General features: G+C 43.7%; 1 protein-coding gene across 5 annotated transcripts; it reads right to left on the reverse strand.

Annotated features, from left to right (window-relative positions):
• Window positions 1-2,049: 2,049 nt before the first annotated feature.
• Window positions 2,050-18,079, reverse strand: SERTM1 (serine rich and transmembrane domain containing 1). 5 transcript variants are annotated; one of them, XM_031615743.2, is made up of 3 exons: window positions 17,983-18,079; window positions 11,920-12,020; window positions 2,050-4,584 (listed from the first exon to the last, which is right to left on the reverse strand). In XM_031615743.2, the coding sequence occupies exon 3, from the start codon at window positions 4,397-4,399 to the stop codon at window positions 4,076-4,078; it is 324 nt and encodes a 107-aa protein (XP_031471603.1). In that variant the 5' UTR covers window positions 4,400-4,584; window positions 11,920-12,020; window positions 17,983-18,079; the 3' UTR covers window positions 2,050-4,075. The 5 variants fall into 5 exon arrangements, with proteins under 5 accessions (XP_031471603.1, XP_089989101.1, XP_089989109.1 ...); XM_090132975.1 differs by having other exon boundaries at window positions 17,933-18,060; XM_090132983.1 differs by having other exon boundaries at window positions 17,905-18,052.
• Window positions 18,080-19,368: the final 1,289 nt, after the last annotated feature.

A 19,368-nucleotide genomic window follows, 5' to 3' on the forward strand; every position in this document is an offset into this window, starting at 1 on the left:
ATTTTCCAAACAAAACCTCTTAAAGCATATTAATAATTACACGTAATATGAGTAAATGCCAATTATAAGAGTAGAATATATTGAATACAGAGCAGCTTATAATTAGCTTAGATGCTTTTATGTCCCTGCTGCCCACATCTCTCCCACCTGGAGTGCTTCTTTTCTACTTTGTTTCTGCCTCAGACATTACTCTGCATGTTTTTCAGGCTGCAGCTCATTTTGCTTCCAGCCACGCTTCTTTTGGCATTATTCCTCTGCCCTGCTAGGTGTTTGCAGCTCAGCCTGGCTTAGTATCATCTGTGAGTCTCAGTGTTTGCTTCCACCTTCTGAATCCTGATGAAGCTGGTAGGGTGAAGGGGGCCAGCAAGGATTTAATCCATTTTATCAGATTGGCATAGAAAGGACATTTCTGAAAAAACCAACTGAAGCTCTACAATACATGAGAGATGCTTACTTCTCGCTCACAAGCAATTGCTGGGCCCAGGCTCAAGACAGAGCCTAGCAAATGGTTTAAAGGTCTCCCAGAGGTTCCTTTTTTAACAGCTATGATTCTGTGATTCTGTGACCCTAGAGTGCTGATGATCACCTGCTGGGATCACCTCTGCGTGCTCAGTCCCTCCAATCTAAAACAAAGAAGTAATTCAAAGAAGTGACAAAAAGCTCATCACACCTGGTCCTGCCTACCTGGCAATTCCCAGAGTGATAAAAATTCATTACCTGATCCCAAAAGCAAAAACACAGCAGGCTGATGTGCTTTTTTGCTCCAAAACATAGTGCTGGGAGCCACCCACCCTGAAAGCATCTTCACATAGCATTTGCAAAGTGTCCCTGGCCTAGGCCCAGCCTGGGGCAGCATCTTGGGCCTCTTTGATTTCCCTGTTGATTTCAAGTTGGACTAGACGATCTTTAAGGGTCCCTTCCAATTCAAACAATTCTATGATTCTGTGATGATTCTGTAGTGCAGACTGGCTGCATCCCATAGTTCAGCTAGAGTACAGGAGCTTAAAGCCTGCTCTATCATATGCCAAGGACGAGCCCATGTTTCATAGAGTGTCCAAGCATGCAAGCATGAGAAGGGCATTCAGCTCTGGGCACAGCTGGGCTGTGCTTCTGTGTTTCCTTAGGCAGCTGTGACAGATGCAGCAAAAATAGTCCCACCACAGAGAATGGGAGGTGCATGGGCTCTGTAAATAAGCTTCCCACACAGATGTCTTTCCCAGTGGTCTCACTGAAAAGAAGACTCTGAAGGGAAGAAGGTCGATTGCAGAGCACCATGATGGTCCATGGGCATCATCCTCATCAGAGCACCACAGGGACAGAAGGCAAAAGAAGAGGGCTAATGACATGCTGTGTGAAAGGAAGATAAGAATCATTTGCAAGGTAAGATATTTGTAAATAAACTAGGCCAATAGTTTAAGCTCACAGAGGAAAATCAGGAAAATCTTTCAGGGCACTACTGAGATATGCCTGGCTCCCCATCCTTCCTTCCCTGGGCCTTCTCTTCTCCAGGTGAACAGTCCCAGCTCTCTCAGCCTCTCCTCATAGGAGGTGCTTCAGTCCTTTAATTAGCCTAATGGCTCTTTGCTGGACTTGCTCCAGGAAACCCACATCTTTCTGGTACTGAGGAGCCCAGAACTGGAGCCAGCACTGTAGGTATGTTTTGCCAGCTAACAGTTAACAGCACTCCTACTAACGCACCCCAGGGTGCTCTTAGTCTTCTTTGCAGCAATTGTGCATTGCTAGCCCAGGTGCCAGTTTGGTGTCCACCAGGACCAGCAGGCCCCTCTCTGCAAGGCTGAAAAATTTTTGCTCTCATGCTGTTTGACTGTAACTCACTGAACAAAGCCAGTGGTGTTCAACAGTCTGTATTTAATAGTAAGTATCTGTGCATCCCTAAGCATAAGCTGATAAAAAGAACTTCACCACTGGGAATAAATACCCAACTCAGACTGTGTTTTCATCTCTGGTTTTGATTCAGTTCCTGCATTTGCAGTAAAGGAAGCAACAGTTTTACAGAGGATAGCTGAATGGCCGCCTGTCTGGGTTTAAAGTTCATTTATTTTTATCTCCAAGTTAACACACAAATACATTCTGTTACAGATTTGGGATTTTGAACAGTTTTCAGAATGGCAATAATCTTTGCTGATCACTTTTCAATACTACAATCTTTTTCCCAGGCCTACCATCAATTATAGTGAAAAGTAACCTACAAGGAATTTTTGTCCAGACAAAATATTTGAGAGCCAAAATTTACAAAAACAATTTGTCTCAGAGCTACTGTGGCCTTAATTTATCTCTTGGTCAGTAAGTTCATTGTCCTTTGTAAGGAGCTAATCATGCCATTATCAATTAACAACTACCCACATACTGCAGGTATACTTGGAAAAGCTGAAAGCAGCAACTTGAACATCACCTGCACGTTGTTTGGCATTCAATAGCTGTGTTTTTAATGACTATATTTACACTGAAGTTTCCAAATTTCTCTTTTAAAGACTGTGTGGCTAATGGCACCATGTGTCTTGTTGATGACCCAGAGCTGTACACGCTCTTACCCCAGTAACAGATACAGCAGTGGCATTTCCATAGCCTTCCTCTGATCTCTCTTGTGATTGTCATGGTGCCATCAGAGGACATTTGCATGGATCCGAGTGGCAGGACTAGGCTATCCTCACACACAGCAATCAGGACAGTAAGGAATAACAGAGCACAGCATAGGACTGCAATCCTGGTAGATCACATTTGGCATTTTGAGTAATTTTTCTGATAATTTGATTTAATTCACAGCTGATTCCAGGCTCTTGTTCACAAAAATGCTCATTATCTGACTGCAAAAATTGAGCGCTAACTTATATTGCAGGCAAAGGGGATCATAACCCAGACTACAGCATAGCAAAAAGGAGCAGGGTTGGGAAAGGTCATCCATCTCTGGCCTTTCCTTAAGCTCATGGAGAAAAGGAGCCGAGCCACTGCCTTTCTCCTTCCTAACTCTTCCAACTCTCTGCAAGGACATCATGCACCTCCTTACTGTCAAAGCTCAGGTCTGCCTATGAATGGAACACCTCATGTCCCCCCTCCACCCCAGTGTGCATGTGTGAAATATAAGGCAAAGTCCACCCCAGTAAACCCTCACCAGACCAAATAATTTCCATTCCTGCTGGCTTTGCAAACATCTTGTGCCTAAAGAAAGGATAGTTCCAGGAGGTATTTAGCTATTAGCTACAGGCACAGTATACGGATCTCCTAAAAGAAGCCATTGTTTGTATTGGCACCCAGTACCAATAGGCTGCACAATCAGCACAGGAGTTTTATGAGATGTGTGATTCCGAAGCAAAAGCTGCCCCCCAGAGGAACAAGTCGTTAGGCAAATTATTTGCAGCATAGTCCAAAAATACCTCTACACATTCAGCAATGACCATAATTATTGTAGTTGCTTTACTAATTTAAACCAAAGATTTCAGAGATTCAAAAACTGAAATACAGACAACGTTATCCAGAGTGATTTGGAAGTACAAATAAATAAATGTAACATTCTTCAGGAGATGGATTTTAGTTGCATTTAATAAACACCAATAAATACTGAAAAAGACAAGAAAAATGAAAAAAGAAACAATATCAACAACTTTAAATTGTCCCACAAACTATATTGATAATTTAAGCTCATTTCTGTTACTTTTGCAATAGAGATTTCATTCTCTTCTAATTAAAAAGGGAAAAACAGCGTATTATTGATACAAAACCAGGAAAGGGGCAACAACTAGAGCAGAAAAAAATGACACATCTACTTAGAACCATATTACAGTTTGGCAGGAATACTCCTAATAAACACCACATATGTGTGAGAGAAATATAGCATCACAATTACAGGCATGAAACAATGATTAAAGAGTCATTATCCAAAATGAAAATCAACATTAGTAAAAGGGAAAATGAAGCCTAGAAAAGGAAAGAAAAAACTAAGTAAACTTTAAATGCCACCTTTTCATCATCATCTCCTAAGGCAAATGTTGCATGCACTACCTCCCCTAGAAACTAGACAAAGCTTCTCCATGCCCTATATATTCCCTTTCATTTAGTTTCATGAAGAAAGGTTTGAAAGAGCAGACCGCTGGGAAGAAATACTACAGACTTCTAAATTAGTGAAAGAACTTCCAGCATCACTGTTATATTCTGGGTATGAGGAACTGGAAGAAATTATGTTTTTCAGCCTCTGAAGTGCAATGATCAATAGCAAAAGGAGGAAAGCTAAGAGACTGAGGAATATAGAAACATAGACATAGACATTGGATAAACGGCCAGGTGATGAATCCACAGATGTTGAAAGCGATGTGGGATATAGCTCCAGAAAAGTCCCATTTTCCATGTTTCCTACAAAACCAGATGAAGGGTCGGGTTCCGACATTTTGGGGTTTGTGTTTTAACAATCACCACAGATCTTGTATTCAGAGACAGTTTTAGCAGCATAACAGAGGGCTTGTTTTAGATGAGCACTTTTCCATCACAGTGAAGAGGTAACAGTTCAACCAGCAATCAGATCTACCCTTTACTGCTCAAGCCCAGGGCAAAGGAATAGTGTAATCTTCAGAACTGCAAGGAAAAAAAAAAGGTAAGATTAATTTACTAGCTAATGTTATTTATTGTGTACCTGGAACAATCCAGTTCTTACGAGTTGCAATTCTGGAGGCATTATTGTCTCTATTTGCCAAAATACAGGAAAAAAGATAAATCCTATAAAATTGATTCTTTCCCAAGATTTCGTTGATTGTAGAACAGACCAATAAGAGTAGCTTTGCTCTTTACATGGGACAGGCATACCAGAATCCAAATTTGTCTTGTGGATAAAAGCTAATCAAGGAATGAAAAACCCCTCTCAAGACGTCAGTTTGTTAGCCTAGAGGAAGGCTCTACAACACCACTGTGGGTGATAAATCCACCACCTTCAGCCACTTATTCCATACTGTCTTACCTGAGCTGACCAGAATGGGAAAATCTGCCAGACCTGACTTCTTATTTATGAAATGGATCCGATGGTTTCAAAGATCAAAATGCACCTCACACTCACACTGCGAAGCTCATCTCAAGGGCACGCATGTTTCGGTGAAGTGTTGCAGCTTTTGACACCTACAAGCAAAACCCTGAGGAAACAAGCATCCCCAGCAGCTCAGGAAAAAAACAGGGGATTACCCAAGAGCAGCAGAGCTTTGCCTTCAGCCACTCTGTGTTTAAACCTGGAAACTCTGGTTCTCAGGTTCAGAGTAGAACAAGAGGAGTGGACTGAGGTATGTTGAGCTGCTTTTTATTTTAAAACCAGTGTGGTCAATTCCCACATGCAGCCTGGAAAAGCATGAGAAGGCTTGCTGGTAGAGAATTGCTTGTAAAAAGCTGACATGCCCTACCTGAATTAAACACAGTAAGCTATTGCCTTTGTTTTGATACAGAATAAATCATGCAAGGTGTACGCGTGGAGGAAATGAAGCTCATTTTCTCTATGTAGTTATCCACATACAATCTTTTTGTCCATCTGTAATAGAATCACAGAATTATAGAATTGGAAAGGACCTTTAATGGTCACCTGGTCCAAATCCCCTGCAAAGAACAGGGACACCTACAGCTCCATCAGGTGCTCAGAGCCCATCCAGCCTTACCTTGGGTGTCTCCAGGGATGGGGCATCCACCACCTCTATGGGCAACCTGTGCCAGTGCCTCACCACCCTTACTGTAAAAAACTTCTTCCTTATATCTAATCTATATCTCCCCTCTTTTAGTTTGAAACCATTTCCGCTGTCTGTGGTCAACCACTCATTGCAGATGCTTGGGCACACATTGCAGAAGCTTGCACTGCTTCCTCCCCACTAGGAAGGCAATATCCCTACACGTCTAAGTTCCTAGCATGGTCCTTCTCACCTTGACTTCACTTTAGGCCTTGTTCTGTGGTCTCAGCTTAATAAAATTATCTCTAATTCACGGCTAGAGGCTTTGAGGAAAATCCCACTGGTTTTCATGTCAATGAAGAGAGCAAAACATCATCAACAGTAAGAAAGGCAGATGAGGACCTTGAAGTAATGATTCAGTAGTCTGTGGTCTCCTTCTGTGTGTCACATAACTGCTGAAGTATCTCCCAGTGTTTCCACTGAAATGTCCCAGCACTATTCTAAGCAATGTTCTGCCTTCTGCTTTTTTTCCTTTAACCTTATTACTTCTTCTAACTTAGAAAAGTTCCCCTGTCTTCAAGAGGGTGACACTTTTCCACACTTGCTTTGATCACAAAAGTCCCAATCAGAACTAAAGCTCTTAGGAAATATAAGATACTTTTCTGCTGGTGCTGCTTCTTCTCATGAAGCCTTGAAGACACCTACTGAAAAATGTTTGCATCTACTGAAGTTATTTGCACGGTTACTCGTGATATTTTTGCACTGTAAATTACGTTTAGGAGGTCATGCCCCATGCCTCAGTGAAAAAAGACAATACTAAGCAGAAGGTAGAATCTAATCCTAATTTTTTAAATCCTAATTTATTTTATATACCTCACAACCTCACTATACTGCTTAATAGAACGAGGCAGGTCTATTCTTTGGTGCTGAGAACAACTTGCATGGCACACTGCACAAAGATGGCTGAACTCTATGTCCATGGACAGGATAGCCAACTTGCAGCTGCCTTTGGGAATGATGGCCATTGCTAACCTCACATATGTCCAGGCATGGCTTGCAGAGGGCTAGCTGGCTGAAACCATGCCAGGAAATGTGCTACTAATTCAACACAAGAGCTACTGACAGGCCTATGGCCTGGCCTGGATTAATTTACTAATATATTCACATCCATAATGTTTTGATGGACAAAAGGTTACATTCCAGATGTTGTTTTATTGCAGGGCTTCTGGTAACCTTCATCAAGTATCCCAAAAGCCTACAAGATATACAGGCGTACAAAAATGCATCTGCAAATACCAAATAAAAATATTCCTACCCTTGTGGTATATAACTCACATAGATGTCTAAAATATGTTTAAAAGAAACAATTTTATATCCCTAATAGCGTTTATCCCAACAAGAAGCATTATTTATTACAAGCACCTTATGAAATGAATCACAACAGACTGAACAAGAGATCCTTATGAGATTAAAGTCCTTTTGAACTAGCTCTAATTTAGTGATCCAAAATTAACTAACAGAACAATACATGTTCATTTCATGTTCTGGAAGTAGTTAAGCATCTTACAGCTAATTTATCCTTTTTAAAAGATAAGCTTTGATATAGAAGATGTTTATCCTTGATTACTCGTCATAATGAAAAGCAGATCCATTAATAATTGAATTTTCCTATAATATCTTAAGGAATTAATTCACATAAATTCTTTAATATGGCAGAAGTTAAAAGCCTTTAAAATCTTCACAAGTTTGAAATCTGTGTTCTACTTTTACCATTAATGGTTTTGGCCCTGATACAAGGAAGAACTTTGGCGTAAGACTTCCTTTGAAGCAAGTAAAAATTTATAGTCTTATAGAGGACTAATCAGAAGCTTACAGTTAAGCAGAGATGTGAGTGCTTTGCTAGATCAGAGCCCTTATAGGTCTTGCAATACCAGTTGGGCTATTTTTAACTGAGTATTTTGTGGTGAGATCAGAGGCACTATCAACTCCGATTCCAAATGACTATGGCCCACATCCCACATCCCAGCTGCATCACTCACACTGCAGAGGGAGGTAACATGTGACAGGATCTCATCATACATCTTCAGCTAAGTGATTCTAGGTAATGTTTTTGGAAGAGAAAACAAGCAAAGTGTATTGTTTTAATCACGCATTTAAAAATATACACCTAAAACACTGGGTTTTCATAGAATCATAGAATCACTAAGGTTGGAAAAGACCCACAGGATCATCCAGTCCAACCATTCACCCAACTGAAGTAAGTTAGCAGCAATGTCCTATAGCAGCATGACCTAACATCTGAACAGCATTCATAGGAAAGGCACAACGAGTGTACAGAAATAAAACAGATCCAACGCTTATCCATGATGAAGTTCCCTGATGTGATCCCAGCACTGCAGAAAGAACTAGAAATCAGACATAGCAGCTCAGCTGGTGACTGTCAGGTGGAAGTGCAGTTCTGGACTGAATGCAGCTACACAGACCTGGGAGTGCACAAACCTCTGCCATGAGGCAAACCAGGCCTTCTGGCTTCAAAGAGCAGCTCTATCCTGTGCACTACAGCCACCTCCTTGGATCAGGTTCCTGCTCCTTCTGAAATGAGGAGGTAGTGCAACCATTTGTCTCTCTTCTGAGATCTAGTCCTCCCAAAGGAATAACTCTCTCTTTGTAAATGGGTTTGTGCATTTCTGAAAACTACACAGAACAATGACAAGGCCAAACTTGGTCCCAGCAAAGTGATTATGAATTTTGTCACTGACTTCAAAGTACAATGAGAAAATTGGAAGTGGCTCACTTCAGTAAACCCACTGTCTTCTGAGATCTGTAAACCGATCAAGGGATTCAACTTCTGTAATAGTCCATACTTTTCCCTTGTCTGGAAAACTGCTGGAAAGCTTTGTTTTCCTTAAGCTAAAAACTAAATTTAAAGCTCTATTGCTGAATGACTGGAAATGAACTCTTATTCTAAAAGCAGGAGACTGTGTTCCTTTTGTTTTTTTGTGGTGCTTCTTGAATGATCTCCTGCCACAAGAGAACTAGGACCTGTCTGCAGGAAGACTCAGTATTTGTGGTGTATTTGGATTCAGACGACCTTCTCAGAGACACCTCTGTAATCCTAGGACATGGATGTGCAACTTGAGGAGCCTTCATGAATCACTGAGTCCAATCCCATTGCTGCCCCAGGCTATACATACTCTGTCTTTCCAATCTGGCTGAGTTTCCACCCTGCTATTACTCCACTGTTACACCGCTTTGCTGCTCTGATGGACAAATTACTGACACAGACAGACACACTACAGAAAAAAAAAAAAAAAAAAAAAAAAAAAAAGGCACAGACTCTGCTCTCTGCTGGCTTTAGATATAAAAGAGAGAAAAATCTTATTCTACTACTTCAATCCCTCAATCCCCAAATATGAGGGCCAGCACACAAGGTTTTGCCAGATACATGGTGTCCTTTATACACACTTTTCAAACAGACCATTATGCAAGTATTATCCTCCATTTGTGCATTGTTACTCCATTCATGTCCTCTGTATAAATCACTTTCCAAAGGTGATGATACTCACTCTTATTCTGAGAACAGAATGAGAGTGACTACCTGACAGATACTTCAAGCAGCCCCAGTTGGTTTGTCATCTTTTATTCTATCCTATGGTAAGTGGGAGACAGACAAATTGACCTTCTCAGAAAGCAAGATAAAGTGGGGAGGGGAAGATTAAGAAACTGCCACTATGTCAGAGCTAAATCCCAGTTGCCATGCAGTAGCATGTCTGTGAAGGTGTGCCAATGCTATCAACTGCTTACATCTCTGATGGCACCTATCATAAAAAGCAGTTCTGAAAATCGCAGTGTGGTCAGGGGTGGAAGTCTCATCAGTTAGCATATGTCCAGGGTGCTATGCATAACACATGCAATTTAATCTTGAACACTGCTGAGACATCAATCATCTACCTGTTCAATCTAAGGTGAATTTTAAATGAGGCTGCAGTGCTATCCAAGAAGTCATGGAGTAAACAGAGAGCTTTTACATTTCCCAGCATCATAAATCCTTTACTATGCAGTTGCCTGTGCTGTACATCTCTGAATACTTTGATGTAACAACTCTATTTCTCCAGACACAGTGAAATATAAGTTAATGGCACACACACACACTGAGTGCCTAACAATGAGGAACAGGAAGGAAAGATAAGTCCAGTGGATTCATTTTCTTTGGAGTTTATCAGTCACAGATAAGCACTTTGTTTTCTTGGTTCTTCCTGTCTTTTTGTGACTACAGGCTGAAAAATACATTGCTTATTTCATAGGCTTCAAAGTGTTTAAGCAGACAGACAAACAAACATCTAGGGAAATCAGTGTTTTTAATTTTGGGTAAATAATACTTTTGTCATGATCTTCCATCAGCTTCTTTACAGGTAAGAAGGTATCCTAAAAAGTCATTTTCTTATTGTAAACAACTCCTAGCAGTGGAGAGCTTAATTTGCTTTTGCAATTGTTCCAACAATGAGCTTCCTTTTCACTTCAGACATCAATATGGGATTCATCTGCCTTCCTTCCCTAAAAATTTCAAACCATTTTTGACTGATTTCAGCCCAGAGACAGAGGATAAATGGAATGGCTTGGGTTGGAAGGGACCTTAAAGATCAGGCAGCTCCAACCTTACTGCCACGGGCAGTGCTGCAATGAAAAAATTAGGTTTCTGCAATCTTCTTCAAAACAAATGGCTCTGGGGAGGACAGGGAGTCTTTCAGTGAACCAGGGAAGGACTGGTGAAGGTCACCCATGGGCATCTGTCCACAGAGCCTCAGTGCACAAGGCTTCATTCCCTCCATGCACACTGTCCTTCCAGAGATCCAGCTCCCCTGCTGGCACATATGTGTATTCTGATGGACACAGAGGTGCAGATGGAAGAAGCACACTTGCAGTGATCACTGTGTGAAGCAGAGGAAAGCACAGAGGGAGTCAGGCATGGGACTGCTCCTTGCACTATTCACAGATGTGTTCTCTGCTCTCTTTTGTCCTTCTGGTAAGTCAGAACCAGGAGTGAGTGGATAATGATATCATCCCCTCATGACCTGGAAAAAAACTCCCTCTCCCTTGTTCAGCATCAGAGCAGACCTGACAGGAGTAATTGTGCAGACTCCCAGAGAACAGCCTAGGTGATGCCAGTTCTAGTATGAAATCTCCTGATGCTTAAAGATGCCTCCATCCTCAGTCCTATTATTATGGTGTTATTACTGCCTCCAAAAGTTGGCAGCAAGTTTTCACTAGATCTGTGAGAGATTAAGACTTCTCATAACCATTGTCAATTTGATATAGATGTGAAGGCCAGACAGCTTCTTGTTTAATTTGTCCATCTTCCGTCCCACCTTTGTTTTATGCATTCATTTCCTTTGCCATATAGGATTATTTCACCACAAATGAACAACTTGCAACACAAAGCATTTAATGCCATTAAAATACCTTTACATGCTCATACCAAAGTACTGATTGAACTTTACAAACACCGAACCCTCTGGCCTTGAAAAGCAGTTTGCTCTATGCTGGAAAAATGTGTAATTTTAACATTTTGTAACTAAACCAGACAACAGTGCTAGACAGAAGAGAAGTTAACAATAATTTACTTGGTTGAAAATGTAGAAAGAGTAGGTAGGGAAGCCAAAGCATGACATCTCGCTTGGAGTTTAGCAAGAATATGATCCTTAATTCTTCCTTTTCTTAATCAATGCCTTTGGCAACTGAAAAACCACAAGTACATAGGATCTTGTTTCTTCATGTCTCTGGACTCTCCACGAGCACAGAATCCCTTTACCACTCTGCCTGAGAAACAGGATCGGTCATCTACTTACTCAGTATAAAAGTACACACAAGGAAAAGGAAAATCTATTTCCTGCCACAAGCAAAGTCTTCCCTTTAATTTATGATTTAATTTCATCTTTTATTACAATCTGATTTAAATTTATGATTTTAAAAATCTGTGAGGACAACAGTCCAGATGGTTTGGTTGCAGGTCAAAATCAAGTTATATTTTGTTTCGGGTTTTGTGTGGGGACTGGGAAAAGGAACCCCTCAGAGCTATAAGGATAATTAATTCAGATAGGCTCAAAATGCCTTTATCATTTACATTTCCTATGCATCTGCACACTACAGTTACTTATATCAATGCAAAGCAAAGACATTGTGACCTGAGATCAGACCTAAAGCTTTCACCCTTTCAGTCAGTGTCAGTTGAACACGCTCCTTAAAAATATAGGCAAAGAGAAGGAATACTTACAAGCAGGATGACAGAGGAATGCAAGCCAGAAGTCCAATGTGCCAGATGTGGTTGGTTATCACACCCAAATCTAAAGGGACTGCATACCAAGAAAAGCCTCTCTAAAAAAGCAAATAAATAAAAGATGAAGAGTTTAGTAATAAATACATTAATTAAACAAATAAACAAAAAAGGAAAACCATGGAGGAAAAGTACTGAATTTTGATTCTTTTCAGTGCCAGAAATTTCAGAGGAAAACAGAGCGAATGCAGTCTAGGCATGTTTTTCATTTCTGCTAGCCACATTTCTGCTAGCTGTCCACCTACAGCACTGCACATATAATACAAAAATCACGCTTATCTCCTGATCTGTGCTTTGCAGACATGTCTCAGTAATATCCTTCCCCTCTTCTTTTGCAAGGTGCTCCTGGACCAAGACACCCTGCTGTCCCCTGCCACTGCTATAAGCACTGGAGCTGTGTATCTCTGTTCATTTCACATCATCATCTGAAGACTCCAGCCAGGAATCAGGTCCTTCTATGTTACACACCATCATTTCTGTTTCTCTTTATTTCAGACAATTTGCAGTTTAAATTCACTTACCTGAAATTCCCAAACTGAATACTGTATGTACACATGGAGAGCTAGTAGATTTTTGCATTCTAAATTCATTTGATACTTCAAATGAAAACCTGGCCCCTGAACTGCCTTTAATAAAGCAAAGTAAATTGATTTTATATTTGGAAAACAATCCCAGACAGCACAGATTAAAACAAAGTATGGTCACTTTCAAGAAGATATTCCCCTCCAGGAAAGAAAAGACAGTCACAGTCATTATACATCTCAAAGCACTACCCTTTCAGCACATTTGGTTTGAACTGCATTAGAGAAGCAGATCTCTGGGGATGAATGTTAATGCATTGTTATGTTGCTTTCATCCCTTCCATCACTGAATCACTTATGGTTTAAGCCTGTCCAAGTTCAATAAAGAAAATTATCTAGTGCAGCTGTTAAAAGTCAGCATCATTGAAATGCAAATGTTTTGATAACACTGTATTTGATAACAGTGACTATATCATGACATTCCACCTACAGAGAGGCAGACAGCTTCCTGACCATCTACACATCAAGGAGGAGAGGTGTGAGGCTGCAGTTAAAGGTTCAGGACTGGACCCAGCTCCTGCTTGGGTGTGAGGGCAGTGAGTGCACCTCTGGCTGGTGGAACACACAAGGCTGAGGCAGGTGCTGCTGGTAGGATGGAGAGGGGGATGCAACAATCCCTGCAAAGCTCCTCTCTCGCAAATCTGCCTCTTGTAACAGAGTTCCATCCTATGCCCTGTAATTTCATCTCCTCACAGTAGAGAATCTTTCTCTTCCCTTTGTTTCTTTCAGAATGGCTGCCATGGGGAAACAGGCACAAATCTCCGCAGCAGAGATTTTAAACGCAACAAATATAAATGGTTTTGCTTCTTTTCCAGCTCTCCTTTGTCTCTGCAGGAGACATCTCCCCTGACATGCACTGAGCACCGCTCTTGCCCGTCCAGCCCTTCATGTGATACAAAACCCGTCTCCAACGAGGCAAAAGGAACAGAACCTACAAAACCTTGAGCTGATAAAACACACCAGAGATGCAGTATGAAGCTTAACACCGTTCCCTCGGGCCCTGTCGCTGTCACACAGAGCAGAGCTCAGCGCTGCCCCTCCACTCCCTGTGAGAATCTGCAGCCGCCATCAGGCCTCCCCTCAGCTCCTCTGCTCTGGGCTGGGCACACCAGGGGCCTCAGCTGCTCTTTGTATGCCTTGCTCTCCAGATTCTCCACCATCTTTGTAGCCCTCCTTTGGGTGTTCTCCAACCATTTTATGTCTTTCTTGTATTATTTTTGCTCCTGTTGGTCACCTGCCAAATTCAACCAAATATCAAAAATATTTGAGCTCTGAAAGCTTAGTGACAACAGATGAACAGGAAGATGAGACACCGAGGTACAAACAGCCATTTGGTTCCCTCTAATGGCTTTAGATCTCACTACTTGTTGTCTGCAGTTAAATGCAGACCTAAATGCCACAGCCAAAGCAACAGACCCCTCAGTGGGGTACTCCTGGAGACTGCAGGTTGGCAAGGAAATCCAGTGCAAGGGGAGAGGAACCCAAAGGGATCGGGATTCTTTCATTTCTGCATTTACAGAACAACTTTTTGTCTGATCTTCGGCAACCTCAAATTTGAAAGTTTTGTCTGAGTAGAAAATCTAGTGTCTGGTGGAATGACTGCACATTTTCACAAGGCAAAAATAAAGGAAGGCCAAAAAGACTGTTTCCCTCAGTGGAAATATAGAAAAATAACTGAAAATATTTCACGTGTTTCTTCTCAGCTCTCCTCTTACAGCTGTCATCCCATTCCTGCTGCCCCTCTCTGCAGAGGCTGCAAATAGCTCTGCAGAGGATCCCATCCAGAGCATGAAGCCACCTAGTATGAGTGCGAGCGAGGAGTGATACAATTAATCTCAGAGGAAACAGAAGTTAATTAAACTTTGTTAGCTGGTGCCTAGTGGTGGGGACTGGTGTGGGGCTCCATGCTTGTGGCCAAAGACTTGGAGCAGCAGAGGGCAAGCAGCTCCCCCTGAAGCTGTGTGGACTCTCAGTGGGACAAATCCTCAGCATCATTTACTCAGAGAAAAACCTGTCAGATAAAACATCCAGCTCCAGGGCAAGCAGTCCTATTATCAAGGCTGGCTTTCATTCTCCATTGCACTCACCTGTGTAGCTAACACCTTGCAGGGTTCTGGTTTGCATCACTCCTGGGAAAGGGGAAAAAAACCTTTAGAAATACCAGACCCCATCCCTGTCACCTACCAGGAAGATAGCCTAAGAGCTAAATATGGATAATCTGAAAGTGAATGGATTTCAGGTCTCTGTTAACCTTAGCAGTGCTGCAGCACTATATCATGCTGAACAGTATGTGGCCCTGAACCAAGTCAAGAGGGTTATCAGTCCCTAATTAGTGACACAGTTATGCAGGAAGTGGTGTCCAGAGAAAAAAGAGAACACTTTCCTATTGTAAAAGGTAACACACTGCTTGCAATATATTTTATAAAAAGAATCTGAGTACATAGCCTGCATGAAGCCCTCGAATATCAAGCAGACTTTGCGTAAACCTTAGAAATCCTGGCACAATATAAGGCTAGGACAGAAACTGCATGATATATTAAACAGAACTCTTTATTAATGCACCATCTTGGTTCAGAATTTCTTCTCCCCAGAAAAGCAGATTCAGTACTGACAATGTCTGTGGTTCACAACTGGATGGCACAGATGTACCATCACAGTAACTCTGCTCGCTGTAACTCTGTTTCTGGACTCAACACTCCTGCTTTGATTCTCTGTGTCCTCTCAGCTGTATAATGGAAAAGATCTCCATCCTTATCCTACCAACACAGGCGGCATGCCCTCCCTTGACAAAGAGGCTGTGGCATTACCATCTCTATAGGTGTGTGCATAACATTTACATATTTTCATTGCTTGCAAAGCGGTGTGCAGTATCTGACATAACGATAAAACTCTGTTGCAAGAGGCGTTGCAGCGAACCAAGCTGTGATGTGTAAGCATAAGGGGGCAGGGTTGCACCTGAAATGTCAAAAGGAGCAAGTGCAGAGAGCTAAAGCTAATCACAGAGCATGGAAAGACACTGCTGCTGGTGCCAGATAGAGTTATCTGTGCGACACTGCCTCTCAGGTGTCCCAGTCTTAGAGGACACCATTGTGCTCAAATCCAGCCCAGACTAATTCCAGTGACAGGGATGTGTTGCAGCGCGGTGAGGGCTTCTCCCCGCATCAGACAGCTACAGACGGCATCAAAAGTGGACGTGTTGGGAAGTATCAAGGAAATTAATGACGTGACAGAGAAGACACCTATACGACAAGGAAGCACAAGGCAAAGCTCAGGGAAATACAAAGGTGATAGGAAAGAAGATGGATGCTGGGAGCACAGGGTGATCAAAGCCCAGGGGCTACATCTTGGAAAAGCAGGAAAGCTGGGATGTCACATATGGGACCCAAGCCAGGACGCTGAATGCAAAGCCTGCAGCTGATGTGTCCGATGCAGCGGGGAAAGGGCAACAGACACCAGGATGACAGAGAGGGGAGATGCAGCCGAGGCTCAGAGGTGGCTTTTTGCAACAGCACTGCGGACAGGCTGTGCCGTAACAGGATTTCCTTTGTGCAAACCAGGAAAAGGAGGCAACTACAGTCATGAAGCCACAGGGGCAGGAGTGCTTGCAGGAGGATGTTACAGAGAGAGACGCAAATGTCACAACTTCTCAATATTTAAATTCCAAGCCTCAAACCCATCAGGAACATCAGTAACTTCTAGATGTGCTCTATGGCTGAGCTAATTCCTCTTACGCTTCTGCGTCGATGGGGCGCCAGGAGGAGAACTGCACTGCTTCCTGCCTCTGATGGGGAATTCACAGAACACCATTTATAATTTGCAGTGCACCACTAAGACCCAATTATGAACCAAGACATTTGGCAGACACCAGCTACCCCGGTCAGCCTTTTACGTATGAAAAGGTTAACGAAATGCAAATAGCAATAACTTCTTATGCCAAATATCTCCATACACGTGCATCCACCAAATGGGTGATGATATTAGAGTACGCTTGGATGCTGAAGTAGCCCAGGACCCCTTTCTCATCAGCTCCAGGTGCAACAGCATTTCTCCTGCTGACAGCAGTGCAAGCATTCTGGACATGGCAGGCAGCTGCTTGCAGGCAGGCATGCCTGCGCGCCAGAGCAGACACACAGCGATAGCCAGCAGCACCATCCCTAATAGGGACAGGCCCTTCTAGACAACACAGCAGAGAGCAAGAGACCGCTTTTAGGCTGTCCATCATTTCAGACAGTTCAGGTTCAAAAAACTCAGCACAGGGTCAAAATGACTGCAGAAAAGCAAAACAGTACAGATATCCACCTTCCAGCTGGATCCTTTATTGGAATAAAGCTGCCAGCACCATATACCTGCTCTGGACAGGATTTCATACACTTCTTTTATTCATCTTTGTCCCGTTTTGCTATAAATACCTACAAATTACATTTAATAATACTCACTATGCCTTCCTAATTTTCTTTACTTACGTACATGCTAAGAAGTCTGGCACATGCCCAGGCTTTTAGCAATATTTTCATCATCTCCCTATCACTACCACTTAACATCTGCAAGGATAGGAAGAGTTCGCTTTGCTTCCTCTGTCCCAAACTTTGTTACCCCACTGAGATGGTACTGCAACAGCCCAGAGCTCATAGCTGGGCACAAAGTCTTTGGAAAGGGAGCATTTCTGTGCATCCCTCCAGGTTTATTATTCCAGACTGTGTAATCTAATCTCTGTTCATCTCCCAGCCCACAGGATAGGCGTCTTAGAATTCATTTGCAGAGGGAGCAGTTCCTCTGCTGTCGTCTTCCCACAAACAGTGCAAACGAGCACACGTGTGGCAACCACCCCTTGTGCCAGAGAGCCACCGAGGAGATACACAGCGCTCACCCAACGCTCTGCACCACCCGAGCCCCAGCTGCAGCGTCTCTGCGAAGGAGAAAGCAACCTGTGCATCCCTGCCTGCCTGCCTCCAGCCAAAGCCATTCCTCCGAAACGGGAAAGTGCTCCATCCAAGTACTCTGACAACGCGCGGACTCGGGAAGGACAAAACCGGGTTCTTGCCACAGCACCTTTGGGACCAACCAAACGCGGGCCCGGTGCACGCCGAGGTCAAACGCTCGTGAGAGGCGATCGCTCTGGGTTCCGGCAGGAGAACACCGGCTGACGCGGGGCGGCAAAAAACGGGGCAGCCCCCGCAGCTCCGAGCATCAACACCAGCGGCACGGCCCCGCCAGCGATCGGAACAACAACAACAAAAAAACCAAACCCAAAAACAAAACACCAAAAAAAAACACCCACCCACAACCAATAAAAAAAAAAAACCCAAGCCAAGAGCTGACCTCCCTTAAAAGAAAAAAAACAAACCACAAAGCCATCAGGGAGAGAACCAGACCCTCAGCAACGCCGGGCTCCGAAGAACCCCCTCCCTCCGGCTCCGCTCACCGCGCCCGGCTCCGCTCCGCTTCCTTCACGGCCGCCCCAGCCCGGCTCCGGCTCCGCTGCCGCCGCCGTCCCGCGCGGCCCCGCAGGCAGCACCGCCCCCGGCCCGCCCCTCGCCCGTCCCCTGCCCGCGGGCGGCCCCCGGCCCCGGGGCGGTGCGGTGCGGCCGGAGGAGGGGAGCGGCCGCCTCGGGCCCGACTCCCGCGGGAGGCGGGTGAGGTGAGCTGCGGGGTCCCCTCGCAGATTGCCCGAAATCCTTCTGTTCCGCTGGTTTTTGGATGTAAGTCATCACTAATGCCATCATACGTGGCCGTCCTAACGGCTGGCGCAGCGTCCCACGGCAGCCCTCTAACACGCAGCTGACACGCACCGCTCTCCGGCACCCGAGGCTGGTCTTTGGCCAGAGAAAGCGGGCAGGCAGCCCACGGGAAGTGCAGGGTCTCCGTGGAGGAGTTTTCAGCACAGGGGCAGAGCGGAGCACTGCAGCCAGGAGCTGGGCCCCCATAGAAAGTGGTCTTCCTGGGAGGTGAAAACAAACTTGTAAATGTCCTTCTGAGCGCTGCTCCGAGTTTTCGAAACAGCTGCTGAGGCCCTCAGGGATGCTTTGCCATCGTTGACACAAGAGTAAAAGGATAGTTGTGCCCAGAGCAACTGAGACAATGCCTAAAAAGTGTCATAAATGAGAACAAAATCTGGCTTTGCTGGTTTGTTTGGAGAGTGGCATAGCTGCAGGTATCACGTACTCTGGAATCGTAAATATTGGGCAATTTTTCCTGGCTGGGACACGTTCTCTGCCTGGGGACATTGGGAGAAAAGGCTCAGCTGGTTTCTTGTACACTCATCTGAGCCACAACGATTTGTTTTGGGCCAAATGACTTTACTGTGGGTTATAAATCAGTGGTGAGCGGCGTGAAGAGCAGATGGGGAGTTTAATGCAACCTCTGCAGCTCAGTCTTGTGTCTGGCTGATGTCCATGCAGAGTTCTGAAAAGGTTGTTGGGAAAGGTTGTTCTTCATTTTGAATTGCTTTTTGGGAGCTGCACTGCTTACGATGTGCTGCAGAGGTACTGCCATGTGATGGGCTTTGTTCTTACAGGCTGCAAGAGAGGAGCAGCTTGGGATGCCATGACACAGAGCTGGTTTTGTGTGGAATAACATGCTTGAATAAGTAGATACAAGAAAAAATTTAAAGGGAAAATCATTCACAAAGAATGAACCAAATTTCTCCTTGATGTTAGTGGCATACAAAGGAGATGGGTTTGACTTTCAAGTGGCAAAAATGCCCTTTCCATATTACACCAAGAGAAGGGAAGTCAGAGGTTTTGGTTGGTTGATTGGGTTGTGTGTAGGGTTGGCTGCTCGAGGTGAAGAGTCATGTCTGTGGCATAGG

Source organism: Phasianus colchicus, chromosome 1, assembly GCF_987193195.1.
Source record: "Phasianus colchicus chromosome 1, bPhaCol1.hap1.1, whole genome shotgun sequence".
Taxonomy (NCBI): Eukaryota; Metazoa; Chordata; class Aves; order Galliformes; family Phasianidae; genus Phasianus; species Phasianus colchicus.

Excerpts from the sequence above, each read along its gene's own strand:
- SERTM1 (XM_031615743.2), bottom strand. The coding sequence starts at position 4,399 with ATGTCGGAACCCGACCCTTCATCTGGTTTTGTAGGAAACATGGAAAAT.